At 44.2% G+C, this 15,370-nt stretch overlaps 1 protein-coding gene across 2 annotated transcripts in view; it reads left to right on the top strand.

Annotated features, from left to right (window-relative positions):
- Positions 1–10,731, top strand: part of CASP10 (caspase 10) — a 33,731-nt gene extending 23,000 nt beyond the window's left edge. For both annotated transcript variants that reach the window (XM_045868233.3, XM_064586909.1), the window contains 2 exons: positions 1,799–2,291; positions 5,932–10,731. In XM_045868233.3, the coding sequence (XP_045724189.1) occupies positions 1,799–2,291; positions 5,932–6,079 (641 nt within the window). In that variant the 3' untranslated portion in view covers positions 6,080–10,731. The remainder of the gene's footprint in view (positions 1–1,798; positions 2,292–5,931) is intronic.
- The last annotated feature ends 4,639 nt before the right edge of the window (positions 10,732–15,370 follow it).

Below are 15,370 nucleotides of genomic sequence, written 5' to 3' on the forward strand. Positions count from 1 at the left end.
TGCTGCGGCCTCACTTGGCAGAAGGGGCAGGAAAGCTTTCTGGGGTCTCCCTGTGGGCTCTACCCTCCCGACCTCATCACCTCCCAAAGGCCCCACTTCCTCATACCCTAACCTAGGGGTTAGGATTTCAACATACGAATTTTTAATTTAAATTTTAGGTAGTTAACATACAGTGCAATATTGGTTTCTGGAGTAGAATTTAGTGGTTCATCACTTACATACAACACCCAGTGCTCAGGGACGCCTGGGTGGCTCAGTCGGTTAAGTGACTGCCTTTGGCTCAGGTCATGATGCTGGAGTCCCAGGATCGAGTCTCGCATCAGGCTCCCAGCTTAGCAGGGAGTCTGCTTCTCCCTCTGACTCTCTCCCCTCTCATGCTCTCTCTCTCTCTCAAATAAACAAATAAAATCTTTAAAAAAACAACAACAACCCAGTGCTCATCATAACAAGTGCCCTCCTTAACACCCATCTCCCATCTAGCCCATTCCCCACCCACCTCCCTCCATCAACCCTCAGTTTGTTCTCTAGTGTTAAGAGTCTCTTATGACTTGTTTCCCTCTTTCCTTTTCTTCTTTTTCCCCTTCCCATATGTTCATCTGTTTTCTTTCTTAAATTCCACATATGAGTGAGATCATATGGTATTTGTCTTTCTCTGACTGACTTATTTCACTTAGCATTATACTCTCTAGCTCCATCCATGTCATTCTTTTTGATGGCTGAATAACATTCCATTATATATATATATGGAATATTCCATTATATATGTATGCACACACACATACCACATCTTCCATTATGCATTCATCAGCCAATGGATATTTGGGTTCTCTCCGTAGTTTGGCTATTGTTGATAATGCTGCTATAAACATTGGGGTACATGTATCCCTTTGAATCTGTATTTTTGTATCCTATGGGTAAATACCTGGTAGTGCAACTGCTGGATCATAGGGTAGTTCTTATTTATTTATTTATTTATTTGAGAGAAAGAGAGAGACAGAGCAGGAGCAGGGGGAGGAGTAGAGGGAGAAGCAGACTCCCTGCTGAGCAGAGAGTCTGATGTGGGACTCGATCCCAGGACCCTGGGATCATGACCTGAACCGAAGGCAGATGCTTAACTGACTGAGCCACCCAGGCGTCCCAGGGTAGTTCTATTTTTCACATTTTGAGGAACCACCATACTGTTCTCCAGGGTGGCTGCATCAGTTTGCATTCCCACCAACAATGCAAGAGGGATCCCCGTTCTCCGTATCCTCTCCAGCACCGCTTGTTTCTTGTGTTGTTAATTTTAGCCATTCTGACCGGTGTGAGATAGTATCTCATTGTGGTTTTGATTTTGAGCATCTTTTCATGGGATATAAACATTTAAACCATAGCAGGGGTGTCACCAACCTGCTGAGAGTGACAAGAGCCCCTGACCAGTTAGAACTCTGTGGTTTGGGGGAAAGCATGGTGCGTCAGCTAGAGAAAATCCATATTTGAGTTCTGGTTCCATCACTAACCAGTTTGTGACTGTGGGAGAGTCCTGGGGCCTTGGCTTCCTTATCTGTGAAATAGGATGAAACTTGGGCCTCTGCCGACTCTCAGGACCATTGTGATAGCACGGTGGGTACTATAAGAAGGCAGATAGTAAGTTGTAAAATTTTATTGTTATGAAAGTAAAAAAACTCCCAAGCTTCAGGCTCTTGGCTGTGCAAGTTTTATAACTATTCACATTGTTTCATCCCTTCATTTTATTGCATTCCACTCCATTTCATTTCATTTTATCATTTCCCCTTTCTCTCCTTTTTTTTTTTTACAGAGCACTTGAGGCATGTGTTTGAGTGGCTTGGGTTCAGTGTACATGTATATGATAATGTGACCAAAGGACATCTGGACAAGGTTCTGCAGGAATATAAGTGTCATCCAGGCCATTCTGACGGAGACTGCTTCGTGTTCTGTGTTCTGACCCATGGGAAATTTGGAGCTGTCTACTCTTCAGATGGGACCCTTGTTCCCATTCAGGAGATCACGTCTCACTTCACAGCCCAGCAATGCCCTGGTCTGGCTCATAAGCCCAAACTCTTTTTTATCCAGGCCTGTCAAGGTGAAGAGATACAACCTCCTGTATTCGTTGAAGCAGATGCTGTAAATCCTGAGCATGTATCCCCTTCCCTTAAGGACAGTATTCCCGATGAGGCGGATTTCCTTCTTGGCCTGGCCACTGTCCCTGGCTACGTATCCTTTCGGCATGTGGAGAAAGGCAGCTGGTATATTCAGTCTCTGTGTAATCATCTGAAGAGCTTGGTCCCAAGGTGAGAGTTTTGAGTTGTTTCATCCACCTTTATCCATCCATCTGTCTACCTGTTCATCTGTCTGTTCACACACCCTCCCATGCACCCATCCATCTGTCCGTCCATCGATCCACTCATCCATCATCCATTCATTCATCTGTCCATCTGTTTATCCATCTATCCATCCATTCGTCCATCATCCATCCATCCATCCATCCATCCAAACATCTGTCCATCCAACAAACCTGTATTGAGCACCAGCATATAACTGCAAGAGAAGATACAGAAATTGAAAAAAAACCCACAGTCTCTGCCCTCAAGTTGCTCACAGTCTAGAGGGATAGAAAAAATAGATGGGGGGAAGAGCATCCCCTGTGGCCAACGCACATTGTAAAGCATAGGTGTTATGGGAACACATAGAACTAGTACTTCACCCAGATTTGAAGGATCAGGGAAAGCTAGAGATGACAGATAGATGTTGGGTAAATAATTGGGATGAAAGGCATGCTGGGCAGAGGGAGCAGTATGAGTAAAGGTAGGAGGGCCTTTTATTTGTTCGTTTGTCAGTGACTCATATTTGCTGAGTGCCTGTGTGTTGCCTTTGGCATTATAATACCTTTGATCTACTGCTCTGACAACTTTCCTTCTGGATCTGTCACATGCTGCTTACGTGCTACTCTGGAAATGGGCCTTCACCATGGTTTAGTCCCAGACCCAATTCTCGGCTCTCTATAGCTCTTGGCAGCTTAAGCTATCCCTGGAAGCCACTTTCTCCATGAAAATGTCTCCCAGATTGCTATCTCTCGTCCATTAATCTCTGAATTTTTAGAGGGCAGAGTTGTTTCATTCAGCTTTATATCCTCATACCTGACACAGTACCTTCTCTGCTGTTGAGCTCCATAAATATTTTCTGGATCAATTAATGACTGACTGAGTGAATCTCCTTCTTCAGGTCAGTCCTATATATTTCTTGCAGCATGCCAGACATCCCACCCTTTTGGTGCCCTTGGACCTCACATTCAGTATGCCTAGTCCTAAATTCATCTGCTCAGCCCTCTCCAGCAGCCTCCTACTCCTGAATCCCCATTTCTAGGAATGGTCACCATGATCTTCTGGGGATTAAGAATTGGAAACTCAGAACTGGAATCTTGACTCAACTTTAGCTTTTCCTTCTTCTTCGCTAATCCCTCCATCCCCACCATAGCCATCGAGGACCAATGTCCTATGACTTCAGGGACAAGGCAGTATTTATCAAGGTCTTACTACGTGCCTACTGTACTGGGCACTGAGCTAGGAACTTGGGGTACAGTCGTGAAAAAGAGAGACAGAATCTCTTCATGGAGCTTATTGTGTAGTGAGAGGAAAGGAGGTAATGAAAATGTAGGAAGTGAGGGGCGCCTGGGTGGTACAGTCAGTTAAGCATCCGATTCTTGGTTTCAGCTCAGGTCGTGATTTCAGGGTCATGGGATTGAGCCCCATGTCGGGCTCCACGCTCAGTGGGGAGTCTGCTTAAGAGTCTCTCTCCCTCTGCCCCTTCTTCTCTCTTTCTCTCAAGTAAATAAATCTTTAAAAAAATGTAAGTAAATGAATATTTAAAATAATAAGATAATTTCAGGAAGGGATACCTGCTGTGAAGAAAGCAAAGAAGATAATATAGAGAATGGGGTGGGGAGCTCCTTGAGCAAGGCTTCTTGGTAGAGGTGATATTCCAAGTGAGACTGAGTGATCGGAAGGAGTAGCCGCAGGAAGAGCTAGGGGCAGGGGGCTCAGCTGGTGTGAGACACGACGCAAGGACTAAGAACCAGGCAGGGCCTGCATTCCCACCTGAAAATAGCAATCATGATGAGGGTAAGTAGTAGTAATACAATGATACTAAAACTGATGGTCAGTGGACTGTTACAGTCAGCGTTCTATGTGCTTTACATAACTCACCTCACTTACGTCTCATGCAGCCCCTAAAATGGGTACTCTTAGAGTCCTTATTTTAGAGCTGAGAACACCGAGGCTCAGTGAATTTAGTGTGAAGTCAGTCACTGTGTCTACGGCCACACAGTGAGTGATGGAGCCGTGATTCACACCCAAGGTCTGTCTCCAGAACCTGTGCTTTGCTTCCAAGGATGTGAATTGCCCACCCCTGGAACATTTTGGGAAATGCTACATATCCTGCAAGCCCAGGCTCAAAAGTCACCTCCTCTGTGGAGTCGTCTTCTCCCAGAAGGAAAGTGCTCTTCTTCCTCTGAACTTGCAATGGACTTTGTCCGCTTTTTTTTTTTTTAAGATTTTATTTATTTATCTGAGAGAGTGAGAGAGTGAGTGAGTGAGAGGGAGCACGAGCAGGGGGAGGGGCAGAGGGAGAGGGAGAGAGAAATCTAAGCAGGCTCCCCACCGAGCAAGGAGCCCGATGCGGGACTCGATCCCAGGACTCCGGGATCATCACCTGAGCTGGAGGCAGACGCTTAACTGACTGAGCCACCCAGGTGCCGCAACAGAGGATTTGTCCACTTTTTATATGGTGTTGATCACATTCTGCCTTGTATTATGAATTTTGTGTATATACCATACTTGGTATGTGCTTCATGTCTGCATTTGAAGTGTTTAAGCTCAGGAACGGTGTCATGTTTATCTTTGTATCCCTCCTCAAACCAAGAATAGAGAGGGCATTCTTAATAGTAGGGTCCCTCTCTATCTTTATCCCCTACCTATCTATTCTATCTATCTGTCTATCTATCTATCTATCATCTATCCATCCATCCATCCATCCATCCATCCATCCATCCATCCATCCATTCATCCTATTTATCTATGCATGTATCATCTATCTGTCTGTCTATATCCACCAGCTTGGAGGAGGAACAAGGAAAAATATATATAATTATATGCAAACTTCCTTTGTGGACTAAGTGCCTTAACGTGCAGTATGTGAGGCACCTGGCTGGCTCAGTCAGAAAAGCATGAGACTCTTGATCTCAGGTTCATGAGTTCAAGCCCCACGTTGGGTATAGATTGCTTAACAAAAAGAAAAAAAGGGCACCTGGGTGGCTCAGTTGGTTAAGCATCTACTTTCAGTTCAGGTCATGATCCCGGGGTCCTGGGATCGCGCCCCACATCAGCTCCCTGCTCAGGGAGGAGTCTGCTTCTCCCTCTCCCTCCGGCCCTCCCCCTGCTCATGCTCTCTCTCTCTCAAATAAATAAAATCTTAAAAAAAAAAAAAAGAATTAAAATGCAACTGTGATTGTTATAGTGGGTTTTTTTTTTATTTATTTGAGAGAGAGAGACTGAGAGAGAGAGCGCATGAAAGGGGGGAGGGTTGGAGGGAGAAGCAGACTCCCTGCTGAGCAGGGAGCCCGATGCGGGACTCGATCCAGGGACTCCAGGATCATGACCTGAGCCGAAGGCAGTCGCTTAACCAACTGAGCCACCCAGGCGCCCTGTTATAGTGTTCTTAAACACTAAATGTAGAACTGAAAAACTTCATACATAATGTAGCATTTTTTTTTTCAACTTTGAAATAAGCATTTCTTTATATTTGGCAGGACTCCAGTTAGCATCTTGGCCTATTCAACTAGGAAGAAGCCACATGTTTTAGGGTTTCTTCCTATGACCTTTCTATGATGTGATTTCTGTCTCCTGATTGAAAATATTTTTTCTTCTCTGCCTGCAGAAATGAAGATATCTTATCCATCCTCACTGCTGTCAACAATGATGTGAGTCAACAAGCAGACAGACAAGGAACAAAGAAACAAATGCCCCAACCCGCTTTCACACTACGGAAAAAGCTAGTATTCCCTGTGCCACAGGAAAAACTTTAATAGTAGAGAGTTCTCATTGACTCTTGGACTTGAAATGAGGCTTTGGTCATCCATTCCAGTCTCCCACCCATCACAGGAATCAATGATAGATGGTGAGCTGGCCTGCATATGTCATTCTAATTATTGGAAATACCCTATTTTCTCATGCAGCAAAATCTTTTTTTTTCCCTTGTTCTTTTTGACAAGTCTGAATGTTTGAACACTTTCTTTCTTGAAGCTTCAGACTGTAGTCTTGGCTTTGGTTGCACGCCCTGGGAAAAAGCAGTTGGCCTTGGTTTGTGCATCCGTGAGGTAAAGGGTGGAACCACGTAGATTTTCAGATTCCTTTGAGCTTTAAGAACCACTGTTCTTAGCCTCAGTTGAGCTTCAATTTCCTCTCTACGTGACCACCCCTTGTTACCATTCTGCATCCCCTCTGCATGGCCTTGTTGTGGACATTGGATAATGGTAGAGATCACACATGGTTCATTGACCTTCTCTGCTCTCCCCTTCCTAAGGTTCCTCTCCTGCACATCTACCTAGGTGAAAATTTGGTCTATACGGTGCTCATTTCCTGCTTTAGTGTAAGGAAGGTATTCCTGCAGGAACTGTTTCTCTTGGGTCAGGAACAGGTTCGGCTCTAGGATGCTGATAGTCTGAATGAAGAGAGACACACTCAGCAACTCTGGGAGCAGAGACTTTACAGCCTGAGATTAAATCCCATGTTGGTCAGACCCTTTCAGAAGCTGATAACCGAACACCCATGTCAAGCCAACTAAAGCAAAGAAGGGAATTTATTGTCTTAGTCGTCTGAAAACACACATATGGGTGGGCTGGCTTCCGATGAGGCTTGAATCAGGACTGAGTCTGCACGATAGCATGTCTCTCTTGGTCAGGGGTTCTCTCGATGGCTGTGCTGTGCTGACTACGGTCAACAGCCCCTCTCTGTTCCTCGGTCCAAAGGATGGAGGAGGGAGGCAGCCTGAGGGTCTGAAGCTGTTCACAGGGGATGTTGTTCTCTCCTTAGAGAGTTGTTCGGCTGTGCCTTGGAGGGTGTGGTTCTGTCTGGAAGACTTGATACTTCTTACATTAAGGCTTTGAATATCTTTATTTATGTGAACTTTTTTTTTTTTTTTCAATTTCAAGAGGAATTTTTTTTCTCAGCTCCTGCAGGAGGGAGGTTGAAAGTCCTCTCCTTAAGGCCTTTATTTCCAGATGAAGAAGTTGAGGCCCCAGGAGGCAAAGTGATTTGCTACAGTCCCCCAGATGGCTACTATTTATAGGATTTTATTTCCCACTTGAGTGAACTGGAATATCATGGATATAGCAGGGCTTTAGGAACATTTCCTTGGGTATTCAGATGTTCATGAAAGGTGTCAGGGAATGAAGAAAAATAACTCTCAGTAATGCCTGATTTTGCAGTTATTCATGTGAAAGTCACATTAATTTATGGTGTATTTGCTATGAGAACTATTCATAAGAAGTTTTTTATAATAGTAATTATGTAGATGGAGCTAGTCATTACGTGGATTTGAATGTAGCTTGACCAAGGAAAGGAATGTAATAAATATGTCAGAATAATCTTCCCAAACCAGTGTTTATACAAGTCAAAGCTAACTGCTGGTGGTTACAGTCTTTGTCCAACTGAATATACACAGCTTTGGGCCATTTCATAAAAGCTTCTCTGCGAGTGAAGGATGGTGTGGTTCAAAACAAAAAAGCAAAGAATCTGGAGAGGGAAGCCTTGGGTTTCCATTTGGCCTTGTGACTCCCTTGCTCTGAGACACTAAATCAAGGTAGTTTTTCGAGCCTTATGTATGAAGTAGAGAAAAATGACCTATTTAAGATAAGGATTTAGGGGAATATATAATATACGAATATCATAATAAATATATATTTCTCCATTTAAATCCAGTTGTTGCGAGGTCCTATAAGACCGTTAGGTGGCAGATACCTCTGGCAGTAACCTCAATGGAAACAGCAGAGTTTGAGTTCCTTTGCGTCTAATTCCAGCTGAGTTTTAGCCGCAGATCAACCCTAGCAATCCCCACTGGTGTCCTCTGAGTGAAGTGCTGGTTCTTCCCTCACTGATCACAGTGTCCCCAGCTCTCGGCTCTGAGTCCTGCTGGACGAGACACCACTAAGGAGCTCTCCTTCAGCAGCAGCCTCTTGGGTTCGATGCTGAAGTGCCCCGGTCCTGTGGGTCTAGTCCATACTGCCCTTGTGCTGGAGCTTAGTGCTTATGTAAGGTTAAATTCTGGAATCAGGAAATGAGCCACGAGCTTTCTTTTCAGACTTCTCCGGCAAACACTTGAGGAGTCACTGGAGACGTTGATGACTGTAAGTCATGGGCCTGTGCGGACACCAGGAACACACCCATCCTTCAGTCATTTCTCCTAAACGGAGCGTGTACACACTTGTCCCTTGTCTGTGAGTGTGTGTGTGTGTGTGTGTGTGTATGGGAATTTAGAGCAAAACACTGGAGGTGACTTGGTCCCAGGTATTTGGCAGTGGCCATCGTCAGCCCAGACATTTATGAAAGAAATGCGCAGATCGAGTGAGGTCTCTGTATATTTTGAGTAGTTGTGCTCAACCTACAAGAGCTATGGTTAATTTTTTCTTTTTTTTTCTTTTTTTTTTTTCTCGAAAGTCTAGCTTCTACCAAAAAAATGAAGGGTGAGGAAACGTTTTATAGAATATTATGCAAATGTTAGTTGTTTAAGAATGATACTACTGGTGTGACTGTTATTAGAGATACTAGTCACCACAGCATCCTCCTGCTCTCTGCTGCAGGGCCTCACCATGCGAGTGGGCAGGTTGGATATTGCCAGGGCTCCCCGTAGCCAGTGCTCAGATAATGCAGACTTACAAGCAGCTGATACGGTGTGGTTACTGATCCATCCGAACAGCCACTGACCAGTATAACACTATGGGGAATGCCACCGAAGAGCAGCTCTTTATCAGTGATCCCGTCTCCACTGAGGTAGACCAAATGAGAAGCTGACCTCATTTGGTAGATAACTTCTGTGCCATATTTGAGTCCTAAAATCTTCCAGGACTGATACTTTCTGAATGATTTAGTCATGTTCTTAACCTGGAATTCTTGGGTCCTTGGATGTTTGTGGATTTATTCTCAGGGTCTATGAGTCTTCCACCTTCCGTTTGAAATGCTTCAATTAATAGAGGTGGATCCTGGCTCTTCTGCATGATCTCTTTGTATCTGAGCACTGACAAACAACTTTTGTGTCTGCATCCTGGTGCCCACGGGAGTGACGAACTTTATATCGAACTTTTTAACGTAGCATGGATTAGGGTTCAGGGCTAGAGGTCCTCAGACCTGTTGTCAGATACCAGCACTTAATCTACCTGAAACCTGCTCCAGTCCATCCTCTAAGTCATGACAGACTCCTAGTCTACAATCCCTCAGCCCCTGCTGAACTCTGGAGGGAACTCACACTACACCCAAAATCATGGATTTGGGACCTTGGAAGAACCGTGGCTAGGGAACCCATGGTCCAGCCTTCGGGGTCAAATGGCTTACTCAAGTCTTACAGCTCTTAGTGCGGGATTTGCAGTCGTGTGTATCTCCGGCTTTGCCGTCTTGCCACCTGGTTTCACTGTGAGACAGCTTTATTTATCCTTTTCCCTGTTGTGATTTGAACCTGCTTAGAACGTACTTAAACCAACCCTGCCTCTCATTCTGAACTCTGAAGCCCTGCCAAACAATTGTAACTATCTTCCGGTGAAGTACATGTTGCTGGTGACAAGTTATTTAACTTTGTTTCTGGTAGGGTCTGGCTCTCCTCAAAAGTCTGCAGTTTGCCTTTAAGGACCTGGTAAGAATATCGCATGTGTGGTAAGGACATGTTTGTATCTTTAAACAGCAGCTAAATTCCTGAAAATGGAACCCTTTTTAAAAAGTACTAGGAGAAATTCCTTGTTTAAAGAAAGACTGATTTGCCAGTATAAACAACCACTTTGTTTTTTTGTTTTTTTTTTTAAAGATTTTATTTATTTATTTGAGAGAGAGAGAATGAGAGAGAGCACATGAGAGAGGGGAGGGTCAGAGGGAGAAGCAGACTCCCTGCCGAGCAGGAAGCCCGATGCGGGACTCGATCCAGGGACTCCAGGATCATGACCTGAGCCGAAGGCAGTCGCTTAACCAACTGAGCCACCCAGGCGCCCTTAACAACCACTTTGTAACATAACTTTTGCAGATATGAATTTTTAAGAGGATTTTTCCTCTTTTAAAATTTTTAAATTGTATGAATTTTTACTTTTTAAATCTATTTTTGAATAAATAATATCTTTACATTGCTCAAAGAGAATACAAAAAGGTATTCAAGATTAGTCTTGCCTGAATTTCTGTCCCCCAAATGCCCAGTCCTCCCACCTCTGAATCCCAGAGGTAATTTCAGGATTTCTTAATGCAGATGGAAATACAACAAATACAAATATATATGTATTTTAAAGGAGGCATTTCTTGAAACAAAGGACATACACTATGAAACTCAAAACCCTCATTTGGTCTCATTTTAAATGATTCTGTAAGATGCCTGGAAATACTTGTGCGTCTCTACCATTGGAATAACTTTATGAGTTTTGTGGACTGAGTACCTGTAAATAGTAGTAATTGTCTGACCAATAAATAAAGGGATTTTTTTTCCTTTTTACCTTTGAGTAATATCTTTGATTTCTGCTTACGTGGTAACATATACACATTGTGGAATATTTGGGAAGTAGAAGAACCCACAAAGAAGAGTTAATTCATTTATGATTCCATTTTGGCATGCACTTTCCCATGATTTCACTCTGCATTTGTCCCTGAGCTTCCCCACCACCTTTAAATCAGCCTAACCACCATGTCCTCCCTGTCTTGCGTCCAGTAAACTCTGTCATTACCAATATCGGTACCTCCACCGACATCTCAGCTGCAGACATGCCTCTCTGACAGCTGCCTCCTACCAGTCCATCTCACTTTCTCTAGGGCCCTGCCCCCAACAGTCTTCAGTGCCCCTGGGGCCTCTGGTTAGTCCATTGACCCTATCTGCCATCTTTCCAATGTCAGCACCACCCCTCACTTCTTCCCTCCCTCTTTATCCAGCTGGAGTCCCATGTGTCATCATTGAACTCACTTTCTCATGCCCACCCTCTAAACCCTTGCCTTTCCCACAGTCCTCATGGGGCAGGATCCAAGCTCTGGTTAATCACATATGCCTACTTACCCCCGTGTTTGTACTGGAATTCCTGGTTGAGGCTGGTGTAAAAATATACAGTGTTCCAGGCCAGTCTCATTTAAAACCAATGACCATAAACTTCAAACAGGCTTTGGGTAGTTCTCAGCAATCCTGTTAACATTTCCCTGGTTATGTCACCCTCTGCTTTCTCAGTCTATTTTACACTTTCTTTTGAATTCTCTTTTGCATTTTCAGACCTCTATCATCCTCCACTCTCCTCACTTTAATTTGATGGTCTCAGTGGCTTCACTAAGGGAAGTAATCCGAAAAGAGTTCTACCTTCCACCACCGAGTCCTCTGATCCACCTGCACCCTAACCCTGTTTACTGCTTTCTCGCCTGTCAACAGTAGGTGCACCGTCCAGTCCATGCTTCTCGCCAAGAGTCCATGTTTCCATCTTGTGCAGGACTGTCCCATCCTGCTCACTCGAGGACACCACTCATGTAGCCCTTCCTCCTCTCTCCCGTTCTATTAACTGTCCCTCTCACCCAGATCATCCCCCTCAGCACACAAAACATGCTGTAACTTCTCTTCCTTCAAAGCTAAAACTAAAACAGAACCAAAACCCCTGAATGCAGATCTTCTGTCACGTGCTCAGAGTCATACCCCGAGAGGAGGATTCGTGTGCGAGCGATCTGTTCAGGAATTGCTCTCTATCCAAAAGGAGTAAGAAAACTGGGCTTCCATCCTCCCTCAGCCCTCCATCCTCTCCTAAGAGCTGCCCCAGGTGGGAGACCTCAAACTTCCAGGCGCTTCCCGTGGTCTTGATATAGTTTTGGAATGTAGGTGAGGTTTGGTGGGGTGAGGTCCAGAGCCGACAGCCAAGAAAATTCTTGAGACGTCTTTGGTGCAAAATGGTGGTTTTATTAAAGCGCAGGGACAGGACCTGTGGGCAGAGAGAGCCGCTGCACCGGGGTCATGAGGGGTGACTGATTATATACCGAGGAGTTGGGGGACATAAGGAGAAGGGAGGTTTTCAAAATAACTTTTGTATGCTGAAGAGGTCCTACCAGATATTCGAGGCCTTGCCTTGTCAAGTTAAGGTGGTTTTCCCCTCTAGTAAAGCATTAACATTAAGACAGTTGGGAGTTTCCTGGAGGAATGTTATACTCTACCTATCACAAGTCCTTGTCCATAGGCTGCGGGTTATAAGGAAATTTTATTTTATTTACATTCCTTTCTACCTTTGTTCCCACATCACTGTGGATGGGTGGGTGATGTTAGGGCTCCAGGAAATTGAGTCTATGGATCTCTGGAAGTTAGGCTGTGGATAAGAATGCTTTTCTCTTGTAAATTGCTAAGACATTTTGTAAACTGAGGGAGACTCCTGTCTTGCAGGACTGTGATCTCGGTCAGTTAACCATTGGTTTTTCCCTTCCCTTAGCTTTAGGGCAGCCAGGAGTGCCTGAGGAATGTCGCACCTGTCCCACCTGGGAGTCGGGGGTGGGGGGGTGGCGGGGTGTCAGCTTGTGCCGGTGTGGGGTGTCCTCCGCTTGCCTTGTGCTTCCTCATCAGTCTGATGGGGTACTCTCCTGGCACAAAGGTGAGACTCTTTAGAAGCAAAGCCCCTGCAATCTGGCAAGCTGGCCAGACTGGCTGGCAGGTGGGGCTGGGGTGGGGGCAGGCAGAGGGGGATTAAAATGGATCAGAAGAGATCTGCCTGAAGCATGACTGCACCCCCTACACCCCTCTTGACCCCATATCCTATCTTATCCTCCCGCCCTCAACCTCATCCAACATTTGCAGGGCCTGGGCAACAGTATAATCTGAGGCCCATTACCTATATGTCGAAATAGGAATATGAACAAACTTTTTTTTTTATTATTATGTTATGTTAGTCACCATACAGTACTTCATTAGATTTTGATGTAGTGTTCCATGATTCATTATTTGCATATAACACCCAGTGCTCCATGCAATACGTGCCCTCCTTGATACCCATCACCGGGCTCACCCAACCCCCAACCCCCCTCCCTTCTGAAACCCTCAGTTTGTTTCCCGGGGTCCATAGTCTTTCATGGTTCGTCTCCCCCTCCGATTTCCCCCCCTTCATTTTGCCCTCCCTTCCCCTATGGTCCTCCATGCTATTCCTTATGGTCCACAGATAAGTAAAACCATATGATAATTGTCTTTCTCTGCTTGACTTATTTCACTTAGCATAATCCCCTCCAGTTCTATCCATGTCAGTGCAAATGGTGGGTATTCATCCTTTCTGATGGCTGAGTAATATTCCATTGCACATATGGACCACATCTTCTTTATCCATTCGCCAACAAACTTGTACTCCTACTCTTGCTTTGGAATGACTTTAAAGGCCAGGTTAGAATTTATCATTGTTATGGTGTGCAGAGTATCTGCCTCTGGTCCACAGCCTGTGCCTTTCTCTTCCCACCCCTAGGTCCTTCTAGATTACCTGATGCCCTAATAGATGCAAAAGAACATGAAAAATGTCACACAGAGTCGGATCAGTGTACCCTTCAGCCCAGATTTTTGTGAAAGAATTTTTTATGATCTCAAACTAAAAGATTAGAGCACTTTCTTGGATAGGCCCACCTTTTTCTTAACTAATTTCCTATGGATCTGTCATTTGTGAATTTATCTAAGCAAAAATGCCCTTTTTCCTTTTAACAATTTAAAAACATCAAAAACAATGTTGAAAAACTAAAGAATGAGCCACAAACTGGGACATGGTATGTACCACATATATAACTGACAAGGGATATGTAAATACATATAAATGTACATAAGTATGTATATTCTACAATTCTATAAAATAATCAGTCTAGTTAGAAGGGCGAAAAATAGGAACCATTGGTTAAAAGAAAAGGAATACAAATGAGCAATAAACAAATGGGAACATAATCCGCTAAATAATCGGAGAACTGCAAAACCGAAGCCACAATGAGGTACCATTTTGCACCCATCATATTGACAACATTTAAAAACCTGTCAGTAGCAAGTACAGGTGAGGATATAGATCAAAGGGGAGTCAATTATGCTGCTCAGAGAAATGTAAATCAACACAATCACTTTAGAGAACAACTTGGCAATATCTATAAAGGTTGAATATGTGCACATATCCATATTCACATTCATTGTGAAAATATTTCCTGAGAGGCAGGGGGCAAACCTAGGTGAGTAGTATGAACCAGCAATTCCATGTCTGGGTCTCTGCCCCAAAAGAAACTCTTGCACCTACGAGGGGAGACACGGAGGAGAATTTTCAGAGCATCATTGCTTGTAAGAGAGAAGAGAGAGGGGAAAAACAAAAGGAAGCAGCTTAAGCAACCAAAATATCCATCGATAGGAGGTTAGATGAATTGGGGTATAGTCACATAGAGGAATACCATCAAACGGTGAAGCAAAATGAATTGGGATTATTAGGTTGAACCATTGAAGTTGCCATTCGCTAGGTCAGACACGAATACTGGCAGTTTTGTATGGGTCGGTCATACACATGCCCTGCAGCACGATGCTTTCCGGAACTGAGTAGTGGGGAATGGGGACATTGTGAATGTACTAAATGCCACTGAACTATTCACTTTAAATTGTTCAAATGGTAAATGAAATTAAAAGTCTATCAAAAAAAGAGCATATGCAATATGATATAATTTTTACAGAGTTAAAAACCCACATGACAGTCCTATAGGTTGCTTGTACATTCATATCCATGAAAACAATAATATGCATGGGGGTGATAAATAAATTTTGGCTGTTACCTGGGGTGGGTCTGGGATTTGGGGAAAGAGGGGGGAATGATGCAGGTGCTTCAGCTGCCCTGGTCATGTTTATTTCTTCTGCTGGGTGCTGGATCTGGGGGTCTTTCTTCTAAAATCATTTTGTGTTGCCCCCCCCACCCCAACCCGGGGTCAGGCTCCCTGCTCAGCAGGGAGTCTGCTTCTCCCTCTCCCTCTGCCCCTCCCTTCTGCTCATGCTCTCTCTCTCTCAAATAAATAAATAATCTTTTAAAAAAATAAAAATTAAATCTTTTTGTGTGGTCGATGCTGGTTAATGTAATTTGGCCACCAGACAGGGCGATCTCTCAGCTTGCTGCACTGTGAATATTTGGCCAGCT

The sequence above is a fragment of the Mirounga angustirostris genome, unplaced genomic scaffold (assembly GCF_029215605.1).
Source record: "Mirounga angustirostris isolate CCGP_5_RB_7025 unplaced genomic scaffold, mMirAng1.0.hap1 SCAF_3, whole genome shotgun sequence".
Classification (NCBI taxonomy): Eukaryota; Metazoa; Chordata; class Mammalia; order Carnivora; family Phocidae; genus Mirounga; species Mirounga angustirostris.